Raw genomic sequence first — 24,416 nt, forward strand, 5'->3', positions numbered from 1 at the left:
TTCATTTCATATTTACATAAAAATATCAGAACTACCCAACATAGCCTGGGACCATACACAACAAAATAGGTTAAAAAGTGTGCGTAACATCATTCTTTTGAAATGAATCTCTCTCTACGAATCTATATCTTGCTCTCCCTACTCTTTCCTCCCTCCCCCAATCCTCTTACCCCTCTATTTTGCCAATTCCTTACTCTTAAAAATGATTATGAAAATATAAAAAAATTCAACTGAGCTTTAAGTTTTAAAGTTATATCTCCAAGGCAACACCAATTTTCCTATGTTTCTCCATCTCAACCCTCTAGTAAAACACATTTTTCAATGTACAATCAGTGCTAAGTTTATAATCTTCCTCAATGCTATAATGAAACAAATATTTTAATGTATTTCAAGGCAGTGCCAAATATCTTCCCCATCTTCATACTATACAGTAGAACCCCAAGATATGTTTTTTTTTAGGTTACGATGTGGAATATAATGTTTTTCCGGACCCTGGTTATGGTATTTGCTCTTCCTAACAGTGTTTTTTATGTTATTTGACTATATACATGTGTATTATATACTGTACTGTATTTTGTTATTAATTTTTAATATGTACTGTATAAAATTTTGCTTAGGCCCCACCATACAGCAATTTTACCTTATAATCCCAACCTCAGAACGGATTAATGCCATATTCTGGGGTTCTATTATAATGAAAAAGATACCAGGTACCTTCACTAAGTTTCCAGACTTTTTTGTACATGCATTTAAAATTATTGTCACACTCTTGAAAATTCAGTATACTATTGCTATATATCCTATGAGATGACTTACCAATTTTTATGATTTCAGATTCAAATGAACAGCTACAGCAGGAATTGGAATACACTCTACTAAGCCTGATTGTCACAACTGTTGAATTTCAAAAATGCAATCTGGATGTGAGGACACATTAGAAGAACAATATGCAATAAAATTCTGTTTTAAACTTGGAAAAAAATGCCACAGAAACATATGAAATACTTCAGATTGCTTGTGGACTATCTTGCAGATTTTAAGTGGCATAAGAGATTCAAGGAAAACAGAGACTCTGTAAGAGATGACGAGAGGTGTGGGAGGAGTAAGGAAGTCAGAACACCACAGCTGATTGACCAAATAAAGAATTTCATGAATAAGGACTGTTGTATGTCTATAGAGACAATAAGTGTACAGTTTGATGTCAGTGTGGGAACTGTACACATAATTATTCGTGAGGAACTGAAGATGCAGAAGATTTGCACAAAGTTTGTCCCAAGTGTGCTCAGAAAAGATCAGAAAGAAGGACGTTGTCATGACAGTAGGGAGATGGTTGAACTCATCAATTCAGATTGTGCAGTCCAGACCCTGTAACTTTTGGTTATTCCCTAAACTCAAGGAAAACTTTAGAAGCTGTCATTATGAGACAAGGAGATGAAAGAGGCTGTGATGAGGGTCACTGATACGCTCATACAAGAGGACTTCCATGGGGCCTTCCATAAGTTGTTGGAACGGTACAACAAGTGCATTGCAGCCAGAGGAGATTACTTCAAAGGGGGACTAGAGTTTCATGTGTGTACTATTAAGAAAAGTATGCATACGAAAAAAGTCTGGAAACTTATTGAAGGCACCTCATACTTGTTTATTATTTATTCCCAGGCAATGGCAAGTTTTTTATTTACTCTATCTTCCTCTGAATGATGTAATGAAACACATTTTTTAATGTATTCTATAAACCAATTACTAAATGTAATACTGCATTATTACTTTTGTTGCTCCAAGGCAACACAGAGTTTCCTGTTTAGCATACAACACTATAATGAAACATGTTGAAGGACAATGCTGTACATACCATCTACAAATGTAATAGGCTATCATTACTATTATTGTTCCCAGGAAATGTGCTCATTGTTTAATATACAATACTTTAATAAAACACAATGGAGCTCTTACTCTTGGGCAATACCATGTTTTAACACACCCATTCTATCTAGGGCACTGAGCACTTTTGGATTAATATATACCACATAACAAATGTAATATTGCATTATTACTTTCACTGCTCTTGGAAAATGCTGAGTATCTCAATTAGGATACACTATAACAAAACACACTGAAGTCTCTGCTCCCATGCAATTTAGAGCTTCTCTTCTCCCCTCTCTCTCATAATAATCTGAAGAGAAATGATGGTGACAAGGACAATAATCCAAAATCCTAACAAATGTTTAAAAATAATTAAGAAATTAGCATTTCTCAGCATATTTCTTTCCAAATTACTAAAAACATTAAAAATTCATTCTAAATCTTTACCCCACCCCCAAAATGAATCTTTTTTTTTTTCAAAAATTAGATATTATTTTTCCAAGGTAACACCAAATAATATCAGCTTTGCAGATGTATCTCATGTAGTTTTTGCTTTACTTTTAGTTGGACAGACACACACACACCACTTTATATAATAAAAGATGAAAAATAGTTTCCATGTAAAAAAAACTTTCCTACAAATGTAAAGATTCTACAGCTCATAAACAATACAATAAACAGTTCAATGATCAAATTTCATTAACCATTTCCATTTAGCATAAAAAGTTATTCGTAATTAGACTAGAGATCTCTTGCTAATTGACACTATAAACAAACATAAAAACATTACAATTTTCCTTACTTTCATGGTCAGTGTGAAAACGTGACATTTCAGTAAGGTTTGGAATTCGGGAACTGGAATGTCAGCTAAAATATATACTCAGATTTTTACTTGGTAAAATGGAATTTTAGAAACAAACAGGAATTTTTGTTTTTATAAATAACTAGCGTCACCTGGGTGTTTGGAGGTGTGTGTGGGGGGGGGGGGTAGATCAAAATAACCCTGTTTAAAAAAAAAAATTTGGCCGAGTGTTTGTAGGTGTAAAAGAAAAAAAGTTTTAGTAGGAAGGTAGGCTTGAACCCCAAAGCCTTGACACGAAGATGGAAACGAAATGGAAAAAAAAAACTTGCGACCTAACCATCTCGGCCATGATGGGAGAGGAAGTGATAAGTCTCTTAAGTTGACGTTTATAAAGCGAAATTAATAGGTGTGAGAAAGTTAAGTCGCGTGATGTTTGACCTAGTTTTGCGCTGGAAGCCAGTTTCTGTTTTCCCCGCTATGCAGCGATCAAAAAATATCTCTAAAATAGCTTGTAAAAGTCGGGTAAATTAAAGATAGCTGCGATCAGAGTTCCTTAGTCATAGATATTATTATTTAGACAGCATATAAAAAATTTTAAGAAGGAGCGAGCCAACCGAGAATCACGGCGAAAAAAGCCTTTTGTAGGCATACACAAAAAGCGAACACACATGCATACATACACATTTTCGCTTTTATATATATAGATGATGAATTACGTGACAAAGATCAGATGATTCTTTTTTGTGCTATGTTGCATTAATAAGTAGTTACATAGAGGTTAAACACAGTTTGATATATACACATAGGCAATTGGAATCAGACCAGTTAGCAGCAGAGAGATTGAGTCAGAGGTTTGAGTTAGAGAGCAGACGCATGAGGGGTATATCAGAAAATAAAGTTACATAAAATAACCAGAGTATCAATTGTTGTTCCTCAGAAAATCTTGCAGCTGACAGTAAAGATCAACCAACAGAAGAAGGTATGTTTCTCACTTAAACTCGAATACAAATTCAGAAATATCACCAGCCAAACTTAATTTTTGAAGAAAGATCAGATTGCTATTTGATAAACTAATCCATTATATAAATGATAAAATGTTCTAAAAATATATCAATACAACAGTTTTTAAGCAGATCTACATCGGAACCAAATCATCATAAAAAAACTAAAAACTATGAAGGTAATTTATGATTTGTTTGAAGTGCCAAAATCCCAAGTAGTGTCAAAACAGAAATTCTCGAGCAAACGTCAAAGACAATGTTTAATTTGGAGGAAAGATCCAAAAAGAAAATGGTATAACTTTCAGAGAAAGTGAAATTTCCAAAGTGGAAAAATGTTGTGGAATGATGACATTTTCTTTTAGAACAGTAATCATAATTTAAAAAATTGTATGAAAAAATAAATTTCATTTTTACATTCATTTATGTTATCTTTTTAGTAACATGGATTATTTATTAACTTATGTTAATGACTGTAAATAACTACAAAATTCCAATTAATCTCAAAAAAAAAAAGATCTGCATGAAATATTTTAGTTCAATTATTTTTGTATATTAATTTAATGCATGGATTTTGTAGTTCATAGTCCTTTGTTTTTTTTTATCTAAAACAAACGAACAAGAAAACAATTCAGATTATACTTAATCCAAATAATAAAATATTTTGTTACCATCAATTGCGTTGAGTCTTTCATAGGCCCATGATAAGTAAGAATGTAGATACTTCGTTTTGACATCAACTCGAGTCATAAACTTTGCCAACAACAAAACAGCAGCATCTTGTGCTTTCTCAGAGACGCACACATATTTCTGAAATACAGAACAAATCTATGACAAAGACAATTTGGAAAAGTTTATGCAGCATGTAAACAAAATGATAAAGAATTCTTCTATAGAATTCTGCTAAAGATGGTTTAGATAATTCAATATAATTGTTAGAAGCTTTTAAGCACAGATGATGCAAATGGTTGTCTGAGGATGTCAGACGGTTGTGATAAAACATGTGAAAAACAGAAAGTGAGAAAATCACATGAAGAGCCATTATCATATTCCTGATATTTGCTTTAACTTCTAAATTAACATTTCTAGCCAGGTCTTTTATCCCTTTTTCTTTCGAATCATCCTCATTACCAGCATCTACTAATCCACATACTCTCATTTATTCTTTCAATATGATTAAACTAATAAACTCTCCTGTTCTGCACACATGTCTTTAAGACTCATATTACACATTCATCATATCATTCTCATATCATCTCTTCATACATGTTCTCGATTCTCATTGGTCAGGTTCACACATGCTTGATAGATTCTTTTTTATTGGTTGACAATGGTAATGTTCTGCTGGTTAGTAATGTCACAAGTTCCTTGAACTTCATCCACTCCTAACTTTTACTATCACATTAGCACTTGCTCCTCCTCGTGTTCCAATCATATCACCAAGGTAACAAAACTTCAATAACTTTGCCATCCAAACTTTCTTTACATCGAAGTTCTCATTATTCAGAAACTGGTTATCTCTCAACTGCAATTCTACTGCACTTCTTGTGTACTCAGTACAAATCACTGGTGTATTCCAACTTAAAGATTAAAGCCTTCACTAAATTTGGTGTTAATTCTAACACAACTTTGAGCATTTCTGTACATCGCTTGAACAACATTCAACAACCACTCACTTACCTCTAGTTTACACAAGATAACATCTCTTGGCACTTTCAAATACTTTCTCCAGATCAACAAAAACACAATACAGGTTTTTCTTATTAAGGTACTTCTCTTGCATTATCTCAGGATAAATATAACACCAGTGGTACTTTGCCCAGGCATAAACCCAAACTGTATTTCATCTATTCTTATCAGACTTATTTGCTGTTCAATTATTCTCTGAAGCACTTTCAGGATCTGATCCATCAACGTCAAATTTCTGTAATTATCCAGAGCCTAAAAAGCTAAGAAAACTCTTCTAGGTAAAAAATAAACTGTGAAGCAAGTCAAGGGAGATGCAAAACCATTGAAAAAGTAGTTAATATAGGTTGAGGTTGTCTTGTTTTTAGTCTCCTCACTCTCATTGTTATTATGTTAGCTAAAAAACCTTGATTCCAGTAAAGTAACTGACTCTAATGGCATTCCAATTATAGTGCTCAAAAAGTTTCAACCTTACAAAGCTGTTTAAGCGTTGTCTTAATAAGAATTGCTTCTCAACAACCTGGAAAATCTCATCAGTATGTCCCGTATTCAAAAATTCAGGTGAGCAGTCATCTCTCTCTCTCTCAATACCGACCAATCAGTCTCCTGTGCATCATGAGTAAATTGCTGAAATTTATGTTAAATAGACAATTAGTCAACCACCTCAGCAAAAATAACCTCTTCAGTGACATGCTATATGGTTTTCATTCTGTTAGATCTACAACAGATGTGCTAACAGTTATATCTCATAGGATTGGCAAATCTCTCAACAGAGACTTCCTTTCTAGGGCAATTGCTCTTGGCATATCAAAAGCCTTGGATAGGGTATGGCATAAAGGTCTACTTCACAAAATCTCCAGTTCAATTATTGAATCATTTCTGTCTGATAAGTTCATAAGAGTAGTGGTTAATGGGCAGAAATCAGAAACTCACAGTATTAATACTGGAATCCCTCAGGGGTCCATCCTGGGCCCAACTCTCTTCCTGATCTACATCAATGATTTCCCAAATCACATCCTAAGCCCATTCGTAGACATTTATGCTGATGACACTACCAGCTATCACAACATTTCAAAAGGCCGTAAATGTCCAAATTCTATCTGATTTTCTTTCCTTTGATCTTGATCATGTGGTGCAATGGGGAAAGAAGTGGCTGCTTGATTTTAATGCATCTAAAACCAAGCTTCTATCTGTCCATCATCAATACTCTGATCTTCGTCTGGCATCAATTGAAATGAATGGCTCTTATCTTGGGGAGGCTCCATGTTTTGACAAGCTTCTAGGTCTGACCTTTACTCCGGACCTGAAATGAAATATGTACATCAAATCCGTTGCCAAGGCTGCTGGAAAAATGGTGGGATCGTTCTACTGCTCCAGTAGATATCTCACTGCTGATGCAATTTTCTACCTGTATAAGTAGCAATACCAGGTACCATAACATTCAGCGCTGGACAAGGCACACACTGCTACTTAATTTGACATTCATAGTCTTTAAATCAGTAATAAGTACATTTCTCCTACCTCCATCAAAATAAAATTTATATAACTGGATTCACAATAAAATTTACTTTAAAATAGTATTTTAATATTTTTTTGCAAATAAGCGATCGGGGTATGTTCACATAAACACTCGAAGCGAAAGTTGTACCCGTTGATGACGTTTCTAATTGTTTTAGCTAATCAGGAAAAAGAACTGTCTTTTCTACAGAATTTGAACACAAAACGTACATCTTTCGAGTCAACAGTTAGAATATGTCAAAGTTAACGCTTTGTAATACAAAATAAGTTAAGATAGAAACTGTGTTCAAACGCTATTTAATAGTAATAGTAATGTATTAATTTCTTGTCCTAAAATTTGGATAAAAACTTTTTATGCTAGAGTCGTTAGAAATAGTGACAAGCACATTATAAACATAGAAGTCTTGTTCATTGTGGTGCATAAAAAAATCTGTAAACACGTGTTTGTCAACTTACGAACATAAATTATTCTTTTTATTTTTGTTATTATTTAGAAAACAAGTTTTTAATTATAAAAAGGAAAGTAATATTTTAAAAAAATAATTTGTTTGAAAAAGAATAACCACAATGAATATTGTTTTTGTTTTGTTGTTCTTCTTGGTTTTCAAGTCGCAAATAAAACATCTCAAAGTTAACACTTTGTAATACAAAGATAAGTAAAGATAGAAACTGTGTTCAAACACTATTTAATAGAGAATATATTAATTTATTTTGTCCTAAAATTTGAAAAGAATTGGATAAAAACTTTTTATGCTAGAGTCGTTAGAAAAAGTGACAAGTGCATATAAAACATAGAAGTTTTGCGCATCATGGCATACACAAAAAAAATCTGTGGGTTTGTTTTACAATCCACAGAGGTATAAAAAAGTGGCCAAGAAAAAAAAATATATATATAACAAATAAATGTTACCAAAGGCAAGTTACTCTTCTACCTACCTTGATAAATTTTTGGTATTGTAAATGTTTATTCTGTTCAAAAAACAAGTAGTGTCGAGCGTTACAAGAGAACAAGAAAAAAATGGCAGTCTCGACAATGACTTAAAAAAAGAAGTCTCGACAATGACTTAATAAAAAATATACAAAATAGTGGTAGAAACTCGCCCAATAATTGAAGCCGTTAAATATGAAATTGAATTATCCTAACTAGTTTAATGAACTTGAAAATATTATAATTGTAATCTGTACAAAATTTCCTTTCATTTGATATGCTACAAGCCATATTTTGTTAATTTCTTTGAATCGTGTTGTGGTGGCCATCTTGGATTTCCTAGTTGCCATCTTAGATTTTTCATGGTGTAATGATGACAAATGATAAAGTCCATCAGAATAACATTGCACATGATGATAAAATCTTACCTCCCATTTTTAAACTGTTTTTTATGATGCTTCTACTTAAAGCCATTAAAATGAAACTTAATTATGCTAATTAGTTTAACGTACTTGAAAATATAATTCTGATCTGTACAAAATTTCCTTTAATTTGATAGGCTATAAGCCATATTTTGTTAATAATTTGTTTGAATCATGTCATGGTGGCATTTTGGATTTCTCGGTTGCTGTCTTAGATTTTCTGGTTGCCATCTTGGATTTTGGATGTTATAATGACAAATGATAATGTCCACCAGAATAATACTTCTTATGATGATAAAGTCTTACTTACCATTTTTCTTGGCTGTTTTTATGATGTTTCTACTTAAAGCTGTTAAAATGAAATAGAAATATGCTAATTAGTATGCTAATTAGTTTATAAGTTACTAAGTGAGATGGTCAGAAATAATGCCAACTGAACCTTCATGGCATTACGATATGTTCAAAATTTCATCATAATATTTTTAAGATCTGAAGATACAGTTTTTTAAAGATGAGTTAGTCTGTAAATTGTGCAAATTTCCTACAATTTTCAGTCACAAACTTATATGCATTTGAATAGGACTGAGTTAAGGCAAAATATCCAGTAACCCACACATTTTTTTATACTTTGGATGGTTCTAACTCCAGTCCTAATGGGCCGATTTTAAAAAACTAGATATTATTTCTTTGTTTTTTATGCTTTTTTCAATAATGCTTGATTTGAGTTTATTCGATCTAAAGAAAAAAAATGGTGTGGTATTGCTAGTATAAGAGCTAAGTACATCCAAGGATGGAGTACTGTTGCCACATCTGGGCAAGAGCTGCTAGAAGCAGCTTATCCTACCATAACAGAGTTCTAAATAGACTTTGTAGCTCAGTGAGTGATGCCCTTTTCTCTTTCTTGCAGCCTTAGTCCCACAGAAGAGACGTTGCGAGCCTGTCTGAGTTCCACTCTATGGTCGCCCCTGGCCTAACTTTCACGAAAAACACTCGTCTAGCTGAAATCACTATCAATAATTTCCACCATTCTTTATCTGTGCCTAAACCTAAACGTAGATTCCATGAACAAAGCTTTCTTAGAACTGCATTTCTGTGGAAATCTGTTCCGTTTTCCTGCTTTCCAACTGATTACAATATGGTCGTCTTCAAGTCCAACATGGACAAGTTTTTGATACCTTTAAATAATCCAATTTACCAAATTTCCACTACTAACGATTACTACGACATTTTCCCATTGACTACTGTACTCTCATTAACCCTTATCCTCGAGTGGACCTTCATAAGTGATGACTCCTTTGTAAAAAAAAAATCATATGAATGCTAAGTTTAACATGAAAAGGAAAACAATAAAACTAATTAAACCTTTCAATTAACAGCCATACTTAATGCCATTGATCTATGAACGATTACTCCTTTATTTAAGACTTAAAACAAGAGAAGGTCTAATAAAATCGATCAAAAGTAAATTTTGTCTTCTAACAACAGATGACCATCATGTAATTTTGCAATTTTTGACCACTTAGCAGCCCTTTTTTTCAGGATGAAACTGATTAAAAGTTTTCCACATGTCTGAATACCCTATATACCAAATTTCAAGTTTGTAGATTAAAAATTCACTAAGTATATAGGATGACAAGTGTACTCACACATACACACATTCTCATATCTATAAGCTTGTTATATATATATATATATATATATATATATATATATTATAATAAAGTTCTATTCCTGTCTGTTCACTATTTGGTTAAAATATATAAAAATTACATTGTTTCACAAATAGATTTTAATACTGAAACGGATGATTTCTATATATATACTATTTATTAAAAAAGGAATCAACATTCAAGAGGTTGTCATTTGCATATTACATTAAAGAAAATCTGTTTAAACAAGTAGATCTAAATTTTAAATGGAAATAAGTAATAGAATTGTTTTAAATATTGAATTTAGAAATATTATATAAAGTTGATTTATTTGATTTGTATTTAATTTACATTTATTTTTAATCATTAGTATAACCAACATCAGCTGCGTTTAGAAACAGAAGTTTTCGTTTAACCCATGAGTTATTTCCCTTTAATCTATGATATTTTATTTCCCTGTTTGAATTTCATCGATGAAGATGACTATGTTTTATGCTTCAAAAAATCCAAAATATGGTCAACTTTCAGGAAAATCATAACAACTTAGGATATTTGGTGTAGCTTAAATAGTATGTGACTAAACCTTCCGCCCGGCAATGTTTTTTACCTGGCAACACCGGGTATGTACAATGCATATAATATATATATATAAAAATATAATTTCATTAAATAAGTTCAAGTGTATCTATTTATCTACCTATTATAATATAAAACTCAAATCATCTGGTTCCACTTTACAAGTTTTGCTCATGTGTCAATAAATAAAAACAAAGTCATAAAAGCCTTTTTTTTTTTAATCGACAATTTACTGGAACATCATCTTTTTATTTTATTTATTTTTTAATAGATTTATACATTTTTTTCTGGACTCCTAACATAAACAAAATGGATATAAATAAATAAAATTGAAAATAATTTTTAAAAATTGGTTTGTGTTACAAATAAAAAATCAGGCAAGATTGAAGATTGAGTAGCAAAATACTTTCGATCCTTACATCACATAAAAGGAACCAAATTCCCCTAATCACCATTACGTTATTATGCAAACAAATTATGGCCATTGTTGTATGTGCAAGCGCGTGCAAAAATTATGTGATATGTTGGTACTTTCGAACGTGGCTTGAACCTGTGTAATATTATCAGAGTTCACAGCAGGGATCAGGACACATTATTCCTGATAATTTGTGGTTCCAACAATGGTCACAAAATTTATCAGATGGATTGGTGGCCTGTAAAGGTCTGGATCACTTCGATTTTGAAAAGTATCAACATGATGAAATTATGCATGTAGAAAACTTTCTTGACCCAATTGACCCCTCGACACACACACAAGCCATAGGTTTATTGTCTGATCCCATAATAAAAAAAGAAAAAGAGAAAAGTTGGAAAGTGAGAAACTTATGGAATTCATGTGGAAAAGAAAGGAAAAGGGGAAAATCTTTCCCAGTATAATCAAAAGCATTCGTGAACAATTTTAAAAAATTGTTTATAATGTTTAAAATTAATAAAAACAAGGTTCATATTGTTTAAAATAATAAAAAGTTCTTTTTGTATTGTTTAAAAGTAAAAATATAAAAAGTTTATATTGTTTAAAATTATAAAAAGTTCTATTTACATTGTTTAAAATAATAAACATTTCTATTGTTTAAAATTTAAAATAAAAAGGTTTATATTGTTTAAAATAATAAAGAGTTCTATCTATATTGTTTAAAATTAAATATAAAAAGCTTCAGATTCTTTAAAATAATAAATTTTATTTAAATTGTTTAAAATAAAAAAGTTTATATTGTTTAAAATTACAAATAAAACTGTTTATACCAAAACTATTTTAAATTTGCTTTAAAAACAAAAAAAGCTACATTATATACAGTATTGGCCATTTGAACCTAAAATTTGTCTGCCGTCACTTCCAACAAATGGCTTTGTAAACAAAGAACTGCAACTCTAAACAAAACCACTTCTCACAAGTCAATGGCTATAACTTTTGCTGGCACTGTTGGACATGTCGTCACTGATCTGAGGGCGATAACTCTATTTTACTAAGACATTAGCTTAGAGTGAGCACCCACTTTTTGGCCACTTTAGCTTCCCATTTCGGATGTTTGTTTTTTCTTACTCATTCTTATGAAAAAAACTTATTTTAATTTTTATTTAAAAAGAAAAAAAAAGCTGAATTAATTCTCTGGAAACATGCATCACAAATTGCAGAGTGAAATGTAATATTTATTAAACAAGTTTGACAAAAGTTTTTAGTACAATTCTTTAATTAAAAAAACCAAAACTTTTACTCATCTTTTTTTCATTTAATTATTTAGTTTTTCTTTTATTCTCATATTTTAGAATGTTTAAAACTTTTTTTCATTTAGTTATATATTTAGAAGGATTTAAATTTTTATTTAAAAGAAACAAAAAAAAAAAGCAGATATTCAAACATTTATCCATGCAAACACTTTAATTTATTTGCTTTTCATTTATTTCAAACCTGCCTGGGTGCCCGGCGTTGCTCAGGTGTTTATAAGTGTGTGTTGAGCAAAAAAAAAGTTGTAGTAGGTAGGCAATCTCAAACCCGTGATGTGAAAGTAGAAAAAAAAGTGGAGGTGTATGTAAGGGTGCTGTTTGAGCAAAAAAATTTTAAAAAGTGGTAGTAGACAGGCAGGCAGGCTCGAATCCGTACGACAAAGGAGGAAAAGAAAGTGAAAAAAATAACATGACACGTTGCTGTTGTGCCCATTGCCAAAGGGGAAGTGGCGTAGGTTTAAATTAAGGCTAGACAATCAAAAATATCGGTGAAAAAAGCGACCCCTCCCTGTAGAAAAGTACTCAGTTGAAGGTGAACGAATTAATGTTTTCGCCCAATTTTTCGATATTTGTCGTCCAAAGGGTTGGACTTCAAAATGATACCGATCTCGTGAAAATCCGTTGCCTCTGTCAAAAGTTTTTGCGAGACATACATACATACATACAAACAGACAGGTGAGATTTATATTATAGACTAGCGGGGTACCTGGCGTTGCCCGGGTGTTTGGAGTTGTATGCGTGTAGGGGGGCTGTAATCCTATTTAAATATTATAAAATAAAACATGTTAAAAAATTGGAAAAACCAAAACAAAATAAAACCGCGAACAAACGTAAAAAAAGGACAAAAAAAAAAATGAACGGATAAAAGCAGAAAAAAATGACATAAATAACCCTGTTTCAACCTGCAATCTTAAAATAACAACTGATGACCGCGTGTTTGGAGGTGTGTGTGTGTAGGACGGGTAAACTAAAGAATAAGCAAAGTAATAAGCCTGTTTAAATAATAAAAATTTAAAAAAACGTTGCCCGGGTGTTTGGAGGTGTAAAAGAGAGAAAAAAAAGTTTGGGTAGGAAGGTAGGCTCGAACCCGAAGCCTTCGAGGTTAAGGCGGAATAAAAGTCTGACACGTTACCCCTACGCCAAAGAGATGTACAAGTGAGAACAGATAAAATTAAACCTTTAAAAACACTTGCAAGTGGTTTAAACTAACGCCAACATTTTCTAGGTCAAACATGACGTCATTGTCGCAGTAGCAGGAGGAAAGAAATGATTTTTTCGCCACCCCTCCTTGTAGAAAAGGGTCCAGTTTAGGGTGAAGGAATTAATGTTTTTGGCCAAGTTTTCGATATTTGTCATCCAAGATGTTGAGCTTCAAAATGATATTGAACTCATGAAAATCCATTGCCTCTGTCGAAAGTTTTTGAGAGACATACAAACACACACACATTTTTGCTTTTATATATATAGATTATTCAGATTTTAGATTCTGTAGGCATATATTTTAGTTTAAAAAATTTTTAATTCACTTTTCATACAGGAATTTGGGACGCTAAAACATTTAACATTACAAAAATATTTTTTAAACAAGTTCAACCACTTTTAATGAAACGAAGTTCATAACATTAGGTAAAGTGGAATACCTCTAAAAATCAACTTTTAAAAGGCAAGTCAGCTACAGCATTTTTAAAAAACTTTGTTTCATTAAAAATTTGTCAAACTTGTTTTATAAATATCATACTTCATTCGCAAACTTTTCCAGAGAATTCATTGCCCAAATATCAGCTTCTTTTTTGTTATTAATGCTTTTGTAATATTAAATGTTTTGCGTTGGTTTTAGAGTCTCAAATTATCGTATGAAAAAAAAAAAAGAAAGAAATTTGGAACTGTTAATAAAACAAGGAAAATGAAAGAAAGATTGTTTTTCTTAAAAAAAAATTGTACTAAAAACTTTTGTGGCATTTCCTGAAGAATTTTGGCTTCTTTTAAATAAAAATTAATTGTTTGAAAATGTTTCCAACTTGAAAATGCAGATGAAAAAAAAAAAAAAAAAAAAAGCAGGAGGGATTTAGTTTTATTTTTATTTAAATATTTTAAATGCGAAAAAATTGTTGATTAAAAATAAAAAAAATGCTTTTATGGCTTTGTTTTTATTTAATTACGCATGCGCAGAATTTTTCAAACTGGAAGCTGTAGACCGGAAACATGGTTTCAACACCAAAGCAAGACGATTTGAGTTTTATATTATAACTAGCAGGGAGACCCAACGTTGCCTGGTGCTGAATGATGATCAACAAATATTCCACACTCCGATATTTTTATTGTCATCGAAATCTGTGAAATCGCCCAGGAGGAAGCTTCACATAACTCCATGCAGTAAGGTAGTCCAAAATATATATTATTCTATATTTCACTCTAGAGAACCTATTGTTTCTTTACTAAAATTTTATCAATTTCTTTCCAGTTAATGAAAAAAAAAAAAAAAAAAAAAAAAAAAAAAGCACACTAATCAAGTTACGCACAGTAAAATTTCCCGGACCATTGTTCTATCATTGTTGCTAAGCAACAACATGGAAAAAATGGCTTTACCGATGATAAATTAAAATAACGGTATTGTTTAGCGGTAATTATTGGCGGTATACTGAGAAAAAACTTAAGATCACTCCCAGACTTATACACTAAAGTTCTGTAAATTTTAAAGAAAATCTGTTTAGCTGTTTCAAAGTCTATAAGGAATGAACTCACATATACAAAGTTGTATTTATAAAATTGTAGATATATATTGTTTTTTTTCAGTGATTATTTAGAATTACACTTATTTTGAAAAACCAATATACAGAAAATGTAAAAAAATCTTCATAATCTATGTACGCATCATAGAACAAAGACGTCATATTTCAAAAATCATGTAAACTGATCAAGTAGTTTTGTTTTTTTAAGAAAATCAAATTTTATGATGTGCCGGATGGGAGAACAATTAGTCACCGTATTTGTTTAGGATGCATTTAAATTCAAGTGCCGATAACTTGATCTGATTAACAAGATTTATCTATTTCTCTATAAGTAAGAGATTATCAATGAGTACCAAAAATACTTAATCGCTAAAAATCATAAAATTTTATTTTCTTAGTTAAAAATAAAACTACTTAGTCAATTTACCTGATTTTTAGAATATAACATCTTCGTTCTGTAATGAGTATATACACCATAAAGATTTTTCTGTACTTTTGTTTTTTGTTTAAATAAGTGCAATTCTAAATATGCATCCTATTTTCTTTTCCAGATAACCTAACCATATTAACAAATGCAAAAGTCCTATTTCCATACCTTAGCAAATTCCATGATCCTGTCCATGGTGGATGTGGTTGCGCCATTTTCTGAACTGTTTGTTGTCAGTGTGTCAAGTCGGACAAGGTCAAATGGAATCATACAAGCCATTGATAACCAAAGCAACAACATGTAACGATTTTGCCAAGTCTGAAAAGAAGAATGAAACAGAAAAGTATTTTTGAATGAGATTATTCCTTTTTTTTCTTTCATTACATGATCGAAATAGACACTAAAATCAATGATACTTTTAATATTGCAACTCTGCAAGAAATTTCTCCAACATAAAATGCAGCTTTTTTACATTTTCATTGATCATGGCAAGATGTCAAGAAATACTAATACCTAAGCCGCAAATTTGCTCCCAAGTAATTAGTAAATGCAGTTTCCAGACTCTAGCACAAATCAACCACAGCTGCAACTTTTGTTGCCCTATGAACTTGTAGAAATTGCAGTAGGAGTACACCAGGGATCACTCTTGTTTTGTTCTTGATTAGTAGACAAAAAAACATGCAGATGGGAGATTCCATATGTGGATGTTATCAGTGCACCTCATGTGACAGAAATGAGTACAGCATTTAGCAGGTTGAAATCAGTGTTTGAAAGGGAGGGCAAAGACAAAGTCTATGATAATTGACACTAGATGAGATCTATTCCACAATGAAAATGCCCCTGTAACATGTGTAACCTTGGAACAGACTCAGTCTATCAAATGCAGAACATGCAATAAGTGGCAGCACAAACTTATTAATGCTACATGTAACAGATGCAGCTAATTTCATTTGCAGCACCTGTCAAAATCTGCTTCCCATGTAAAGAGAAGTTATTGTATGCCAAAAAGTCAATATAATAACCTGTTTAGGTAATACAATTTAAGCGGGTGAACTAACCCAACTATAAGACAACGTATATCTGCCACATGGAGAGTTTTCAGGTTGCTGTCAACAATTTTACAAAACGCAGGGATCCCATCATGACATGCAAAAATGAAAGCATGCAACATGTCCAACCAACAACAAAACATGATTTTGGCTGCCATGCATCAAATTGAAAAAATTGGTATCTAGCAGCCTTCACGAGAAAGTATGACATGTCAAATGGTATGACCACGTCACCTGTTGTAAGTCATCACATTGACATCAATGACCGAAAGTTATGTGGTAAGCCACTTAAGGAAGATCAGTTGATAACGACATGATTCTGGCAGGCAGCAAAACCAAAATTCAACACAGGAAAAGTTAGTCATCCATTAAATATCTAACCTCAAACATGAGACAAAACAAAAATGAAAATCATAAAATAATTATGCATATTTATACACACACAATAATAAACTTATATTTATACACACACAATAATAAAATTATATTTATACACACACAATAATAAACTTATACATATTTATACACACAATAATAAACTTATACATATTTATACACACAATAATAAACTTATACATATTTATACACACACAATAATAATAAAATTATATTTATACACACGCAATAATAAAATTATATTTATACACACGCAATAATAATAAAATTATATTTATACACACGCAATAATAATAAAATTATATTTATACACACGCAATAATAATAAAATTATATTTATACACACACAATAATAATAAAATTATATTTATACACACACACTAATAATAAAATTATATTTATACACACACTAATAATTATATTTATACACACAATAATAATTATATTTATACACACAATAATAATAAAATTATATTTATACACACACTAATAATAAAATTATATTTATACACACAATAATAATAAAATTATATTTATACACACAATAATAATAAAATTATATTTGTACACACAATAATAATAAAATTATATTTGTACACACAATAATAAAATTATATTTATACACACACTAATAATGAAATTATATTTATACACACAATAATAATAAAATTATATTTATACACACAATAATAATAAAATTATATTTATACACACAATAATAATAAAATTATACATATTTCTACACAGAATAATAAAATAATTATGCACATTTATACACACATATATACAAACTGGGATTTCTAACCATTGATTAGGAGAAATTAGTTCATTTTTTTTTTTTTTTTCATCAAAATTGTTTCATATATTATTGAATCAGAGATAAACAACAATTTTCACGGACATTTGTCATTTTTCTTTAAAAATAATAGGTACAAACACCATGCCCTTGGAGGAATGCTTGCAATTAATGTGTGGAAGTAAAACATAAAACTATTTTAATTTTACAACAAAAATGGAAGATGAAGCACCAATTTTATGCTAAGTTACATTTAAAATAAAAAAAATAATCACATTTTTACTTTAAAAATAAATAATTGCAAATTGTTGACATTTCTAATATTTTATGTTTTCATTCAGAATTGATATTTTTTTTTTAAAGAAAATAAATTTGAAAGTTTTCTTCTGACATCATTTCTGAATTCAGATTTACAGGATAAAAATTTTTTTTTTATTCATGTGATCTCTTTAGCGAAGAGGGTAGCATATCGGATATTTAATCCAAAGATTGTAAGTTTAAATCATAACATGGGTCATATTTTTGCATGATTTTCTTTTATGATTAAAAATAAAAGAGGTAACTATCGTTTTTGTATAATTAAAATAAGAAAATCTCTTCAAAATTTTTATATTTAATCAAATATTCAAAACAAAAAAGTTAATTTAAAAAATAAAAATTACTAATATTACAAAAAACAATATCTTTGATTAAATTTATTAAAATTTATTGTTTTTGTTACTGTTGTTATGACTATTTGTAATGTAAGGAAGACATAAGTGGAAAAATCTTTTTCAAAACATTATTTAAACTAAATTTACAGCAGTAAAAACATGAAGACAAGAGACCAAGAATGTATATTAATAGAAAAAAAAATGAGGCAAACGCCAAGATCACGTGTGAGGAAATATGCAAAAATAGAGAAAGTCACATGAACAAGAATTTTAACAAATATTCCCTGTGATGAAATTATAATACTCTCTCCCATTTGAAACAGAGATTGTTGTCAAAAAAGTTTTCTAAATCCAGCTGCTGGACCAGTTTGCGAGTCCTGCTAGATTAGAAGGGAAGTAGCTCATCACTAAAAGAGCTAGCATACGTTTCAGGTTTTGGAAAGGATAAATCTCGGGATTCTGATTCATCACTTCATCTTCTGTAGAACTTACACTAGATGAAGGAATATCTGTAGAATTTGCACCAGGTGGATTTGCAAGAGCTTACGTCAGATAGAACGTTTTCAGCAGAATCTTGAGATCAATCAGAGCGTGGAAAACATGCCAAATGTCAGAGTGCAAATGAATCTTCCCAACCATCATGATGTCAGATTCTCACATGTCTACGGTTGGCTTCTAGGAGTTTCACCATCTCAACGATCTGGTTATACTTGCTCCTGTTAATAATACTTCCTCAGGCTCAAGACCCAAACAGACAGTGCAGTGCCAGTGGAAAACGCCTTTTAAAATTGAGCATATTTACATCATCAACGCTCTGATCCCCATCTGGCATCAATTGATATGGGTGGTTCTCGTCTAGGGGAAGCTCCATGTTTTGATAAGCTTCTGGGCTTGACCTTTACCCCTGACCTGAAATGGAATACGTACATCAAGTCAGTTGCCAAGATCGCTGGAAAAATGGTAGGATCCTTCTACCGCTCCAGAAGATATCTCACTGCTGATGCTATTCTCTATCTGTATAAAAGCCAAGTACGTCCAAGGATGGAGTACTGCTGCCACATCTGGGCAGGAACTGCTAAAAACAGCCTATCCTGCCTTGATAGAGTACAAAATAGGCTTAGTGGCTGATGCTCTTTTCTCTTCCCTGCAACCTCTCTTCCACAGGAGAGACGTTGCGAGCCTGTCTTTGTTTTATCATTACTACCATGGCAGGTGCTCGTCTGAGCTCCAATCTCTGGTCCCCCCTCGCCAATCTTTCATGAAAAACACCAGTCTAGCTGAAACCACTGTCAAAAATTTTCCCCACTCCTTATTTGTGCCAAAATCAAAGTGTAGATTCCATGAACAAAGCTTCTTTCTTAGAAGTGCACGCCTATGGAACTCTGTTCCGGTTACCAGTTTCCCACCTGACTACAACCTGGATGTCTTCAAGTCCAATGTGAACAAATTCCTGATGAACCGCCTCCTTTATCAGATCTCCAAAACTAATGTACTGTACACACAATAACCCTTATCCCCGAGTGGCTTCTGGGCCTTGATAAGTGGTGACTATCTTGTAAAAAAAAAAAAAAAAAAAGCATACGCTCGTGACGAGTGGCATTAGCTGTGTTGCATAATAGAGAGTAAATAGTAAGTAGAAATCCTGTAGAACATTCTGCCAAGTGTTAATAAGTAACCATTGTGATTCCAAAGCTAATAAAATAGTGTTCCATATTATGCTCACATTGGTTGTTACCGCTTAAGTTATACAAAATAGATCCAATCTGAAGTCACAGCAGACTTTGTTTGAATTCCTCCAACATAAACAAAGTTCCTTGATTAGAACGGATAAATGAGGGAAGTCCAAAGATAGAGAAAATAATGATCAGGCACTGAATCACAGTTTGAAAAAAGCAATCACAACAAGGGAAAGCGAAATGAAATCGACTGCATTTGTCAACAACAACAAAAGAGCAACCTAACAAAGATACCAGGATTTTATAATCAACAGAAAGACTGTGAAATGGAGCATAAAAAAACAGACAAGAATATTACTAGGGAAATTAAAGAATTGGGGTTTTATTTTGGCACAAGTAGTACATTCTGATGTCACACACTAGATTCCATTGATTGAATACGGTATATTTTGTGACCTTACAAAATGTCTAAAATATTGTTCTCCAGGATGTATTAAAGAATTATGAATTGATTTTTGTTCCTCTAAGGAAAAAGCAGCAGCATCACATGCTTGGAATAATATATCAACAACAACATTTTCATTCTCAGGATGGTGTGATACATCATATGAAAAGGGAAGAAGCACCATTTTCTTCTGTGTTGTTTTCTATTTTTCCACAATTAGCAGATGTAAACATAAAGATACACCTCTCGCTGATCCATGAAATGTTTGCCAGCAACGAGATCTTTCCATTTACAAACACATTTGACTATGGCATACTTCTTTTTCAACTATATGGAGTTGCATTTTAGAAAGGTTTAACGAATGAGAAAAGAATGCTACAGGTCTCCCAGATTGCAAGACAATGCCTCTGATAGCCTTTTCTGAGGCATCTGTTTCAATAACAAATGACAATTCATCATTGATAATTTTTACAGAAGATTTGGCAATGTCTTCGAGTTTTTCAAAAGAGTTTACAATCATGGAACTGTTTATTTTCAACCAGTGGATGAATTTTGGATGAATAATTAGGTATCCATTTTGCAAAGTAGACAAACATATTAAAGACACCTTTTTTATGATTTTGAATCAGAAGGTTGGTTGATTGGTTGTTTTATGGCATATCAACCCTTTTCAGGTTATTTAATGCCGAATCCAGTTATTTTGAAGAAAAGTTTTTTTAATAGAATATATATTTTTTTTCAAGTTGGTTTCTATTTAACTCATAGTTGGGACCCTAACAGGTACTACCACTCCAGGTTAGAGTGAACCTTGGAGCAATGGCAATTAAAGGGTGGCTCCACACTCCTCAAAGCCCACAAGCTGGGGCCTCACCATCGGATATAATTTAAGGTCATATCCAGGACCTGAATCAGAAGGGGGAACGCATTTGCAAAAAAGGTCTCAAATGTTCAGAATCGGGTTGAGAGTTCAATCACAAATTTTATTCAAGCATATTAATAGAAAAAAAAGAAAACTTTGATTTTTCACAGTTTATTTTAAAGTTGTATGTCAAAGATGCCTTTAAGAAACATTGATTTTAGTTAAAGCACATATTTTTAGAATATCCTAAGACTCAGCCATTTTAAAAAGGGCACTCCAAGCATAATATCCATATAGGAATTAGGAAGTACTGTGAAATCATGTTCTTTGTAATCGTAATCATTGAAGGTAATGTCCTCAGTACAATACTCAGATAGCTTGAGGGAAATGGTGGATGATCCCATGGAGATTATGGAATTCCATTTCAAAGTAAACAGGTTCATTGTTTTTTGATAAAGTTATGAAGACTCTTGTGTCTATAAGGACAGTTAATCATTTACCCTTTAATTTTACAATTTTACTAATGAACCTATCACCATCCGCAAGGCAGGCTGCTATAACAGCTGGGGTGGTCTGGTACATGTCAAGGAAGACTGGAGGCCACATATAAATGCATCACTGACAGATTCATCCCTGTAAGTAGCAGCAGTAACATCCCTTAAGCAACAATCCATGGCAATGCGATTCAACACCTGAAGATACTGGTCTACAGACTCATTTTCCTGTTGTAAGCATGTGGAAAGTAAATGTCTAGTATGAACAGGGCTCTCTACGGACAAATTTATCTTTAGTTGACCTTTGACAACTAAATATTTTTATTTACTAGCCAAATAGAAAAGTTACTAGCCATGACTTTTAGAATATGACATCTTCGTTCTGTGACAAAGATTTTTCTGTGTTTTTTTTTAATAAATGTGATTCTAAATATACAACAAATTTTATGTTGATACTTGAAGGCATAAACATACTAATTTCTTCAATGCTTTTTAAAACAAGCCTTTGTTAAAAAAAAAAAAAAAAGCATATTGTTCTATTAAACTTTTATTGTTTTAAATAACTTTGTTCATTTTATTAAAAAAAATAATTGAAAAGATATTTTTCACTCAATTTGGAAGATTGTCAGTGAAAGAAACATAATTGCCAAAAGATAAGCGTTTCATTATTTCTAGTCAACGCTTTGAAAAATCACTTGCAATGTAAAACCCTGATAAATAATTTGAGAAGACTTGTCGGTTCTCCTGTAGGAGACATCTCTCTACACTACTTTTGTGTTTTCTTATTGACATGCCCCTATTCGGAATTTTTTTTGGAGTGGGTGGGGGGCTCGATATCAATGAACTTTCTTTTCTACCAACATTAACAATGACTTTTAAAAAAAAATTTAATTTCAAACTAATATAATTTACTGTGCAATAAAAATAATTACATTCAAACAAAAACTTATTTTTCTTATTTCGAATAATTTAATCAAGTAAAAAATGGAATTTTTACTTGATTACAAAATTTAAAAAGTTATTCTAGCAAATTACCTAACAATGTAATAAACAAAAATATCATAAAAATTGAAGTTGAAAATACTGTGAAAAAAAAAATAGTCTTTTAAATTTAGAAATCAACTGATATAAATTATTGCACAGTAAATAGAATTAAATTAAAACAAAAATCATTTTCCTTATTTCAATTTATTTATATAAAAATACCATTTTTTTCCTGATTACTAAATTTTAAAAACTATTTTTTTTCATAGTATTTTCAAGTTGAATTCGGTTTTTAAATTTTTTTTTTGTTGTTTATTAAATTGTTAGGTAATTTACTAGAATAGTTTTTTTTTTTTAGTAATCAAGTAAAAAATTGAATTTTTATGTAATTAAATAATTCGAAATGAGAAAAATTATTTTTGTTTTAACTTAATTATTTTTAATGTGTTATAAATTATATCAGTTTGAAATATGTTAAACATAAAAAAAGCATTGTTAATGACCATTTAAGTAGAAAAAAAGCTCACTCATATTGAGCCACTGCTACAAATTCAAATAGAGGCATGTGAGCAAGAAAAAGCGAAGACATCTCCTATAGGAGAACCGGCTTGTCATAAACAGTTTTTTGTATATCAATAGCATGTGCAAACTCAGAATAACCGTCAATAATGTCAGCAATGGTAGAACTAATGTTTAAGAACTTTGAGTTTGCCTGGATTTAATGGCGCAGTAGTAGACAATTGAATAATCTTATCCACGCAATAAAATATAAAAATTTAGTTAAATAAATTGTAATGTAAGAAAGACATAAACAGAAAGACCTTTTTCAAGGCTTTATTCAACTCTTTTTATTCTATCCTTTTTAAACCAAACAAATCTAACCCTTCTATTTTATTTTATTTTATTTTGTTATTTATTTTTTTGTTTTTTCTCGATGTAATTTTTATCTTATTTCTCTGACATCTTGACCCTTCTTGATTCACTTATTTTAAAAACAAATTCCTGACTAATTTCTTTTTTACCATGTCACATCGACGTAGTAATGCGGAGGGGGGGATCCCTATTTAGCTTATTTAGATGACAGAAGAACTTTTTTCCTTTTTTATGCATAATCTACTCTCATTGAAATAGATTAATTTAAATATGAAGTCGACCGCTTGACATATAAACACCCGAATTATTAACTGTGCCTAAAAATGAGTCGTAGACGAAAAAAAAGGCGCACGGACTTTCTTTACTGGTAAAGATCTCAGACAAGAAATTGTCTTGATTTCAGATTGCGTATTCGCTTCTATATTTCTTTTCAGCTTAATTGCCCAGTTTTTAATTTAATTCATGCCTGGCCAAGTTACTGTTGTAAAATCTAAATGTTACGAAGTTCAGGATCTATTCAAAATATATAAGCAGAATATTGGTTCTCTTTCCTTTCCTTCTCCTTAAAAAAGAAGAGAAAGCTCTCACTAAACGACCACAAATGTAAGGTGTGCCCCCCTACCCCAATGACCCGGCACAGTAAGGTTAAAATTCGCTTAGCGGCACCTGCATGGTGGTCGAAGAGATCCATTTTCCACCACACCGAAATCTAATTTTTAGCTAAGTACATTTTTTTTTTTTTTTTTTTTGTATTTTCTTTGCACACTTTATCTTATATTTTATTCTATCCTTTTTAAACCAAACAAATCTAACCCTTCTATTTTATTTTATTTTATTTATTTATTTTGTTATTTATTTTTTTGTTTTTTCTCGA

The 24,416-nt window shown here is 31.3% G+C and overlaps 1 protein-coding gene across 1 annotated transcript in view; it reads right to left on the reverse strand.

Annotated features, from left to right (window-relative positions):
• The window catches only part of LOC145252668 (tubulin-specific chaperone D-like), a gene marked incomplete in the record, with an annotated part of 249,915 nt that overhangs the window by 188,271 nt on the left and 37,228 nt on the right, over window positions 1-24,416 (reverse strand). Inside the window, 2 exon segments of the mRNA XM_080112451.1 lie at window positions 4,332-4,470; window positions 15,486-15,635. Coding sequence (XP_079968577.1) covers window positions 4,332-4,470; window positions 15,486-15,635 — 289 coding nt within the window.

This window comes from Euprymna scolopes, chromosome 29, assembly GCF_053919585.1.
Source record: "Euprymna scolopes isolate OS-2025 chromosome 29, ASM5391958v1, whole genome shotgun sequence".
NCBI lineage: Eukaryota > Metazoa > Mollusca > Cephalopoda > Sepiida > Sepiolidae > Euprymna > Euprymna scolopes.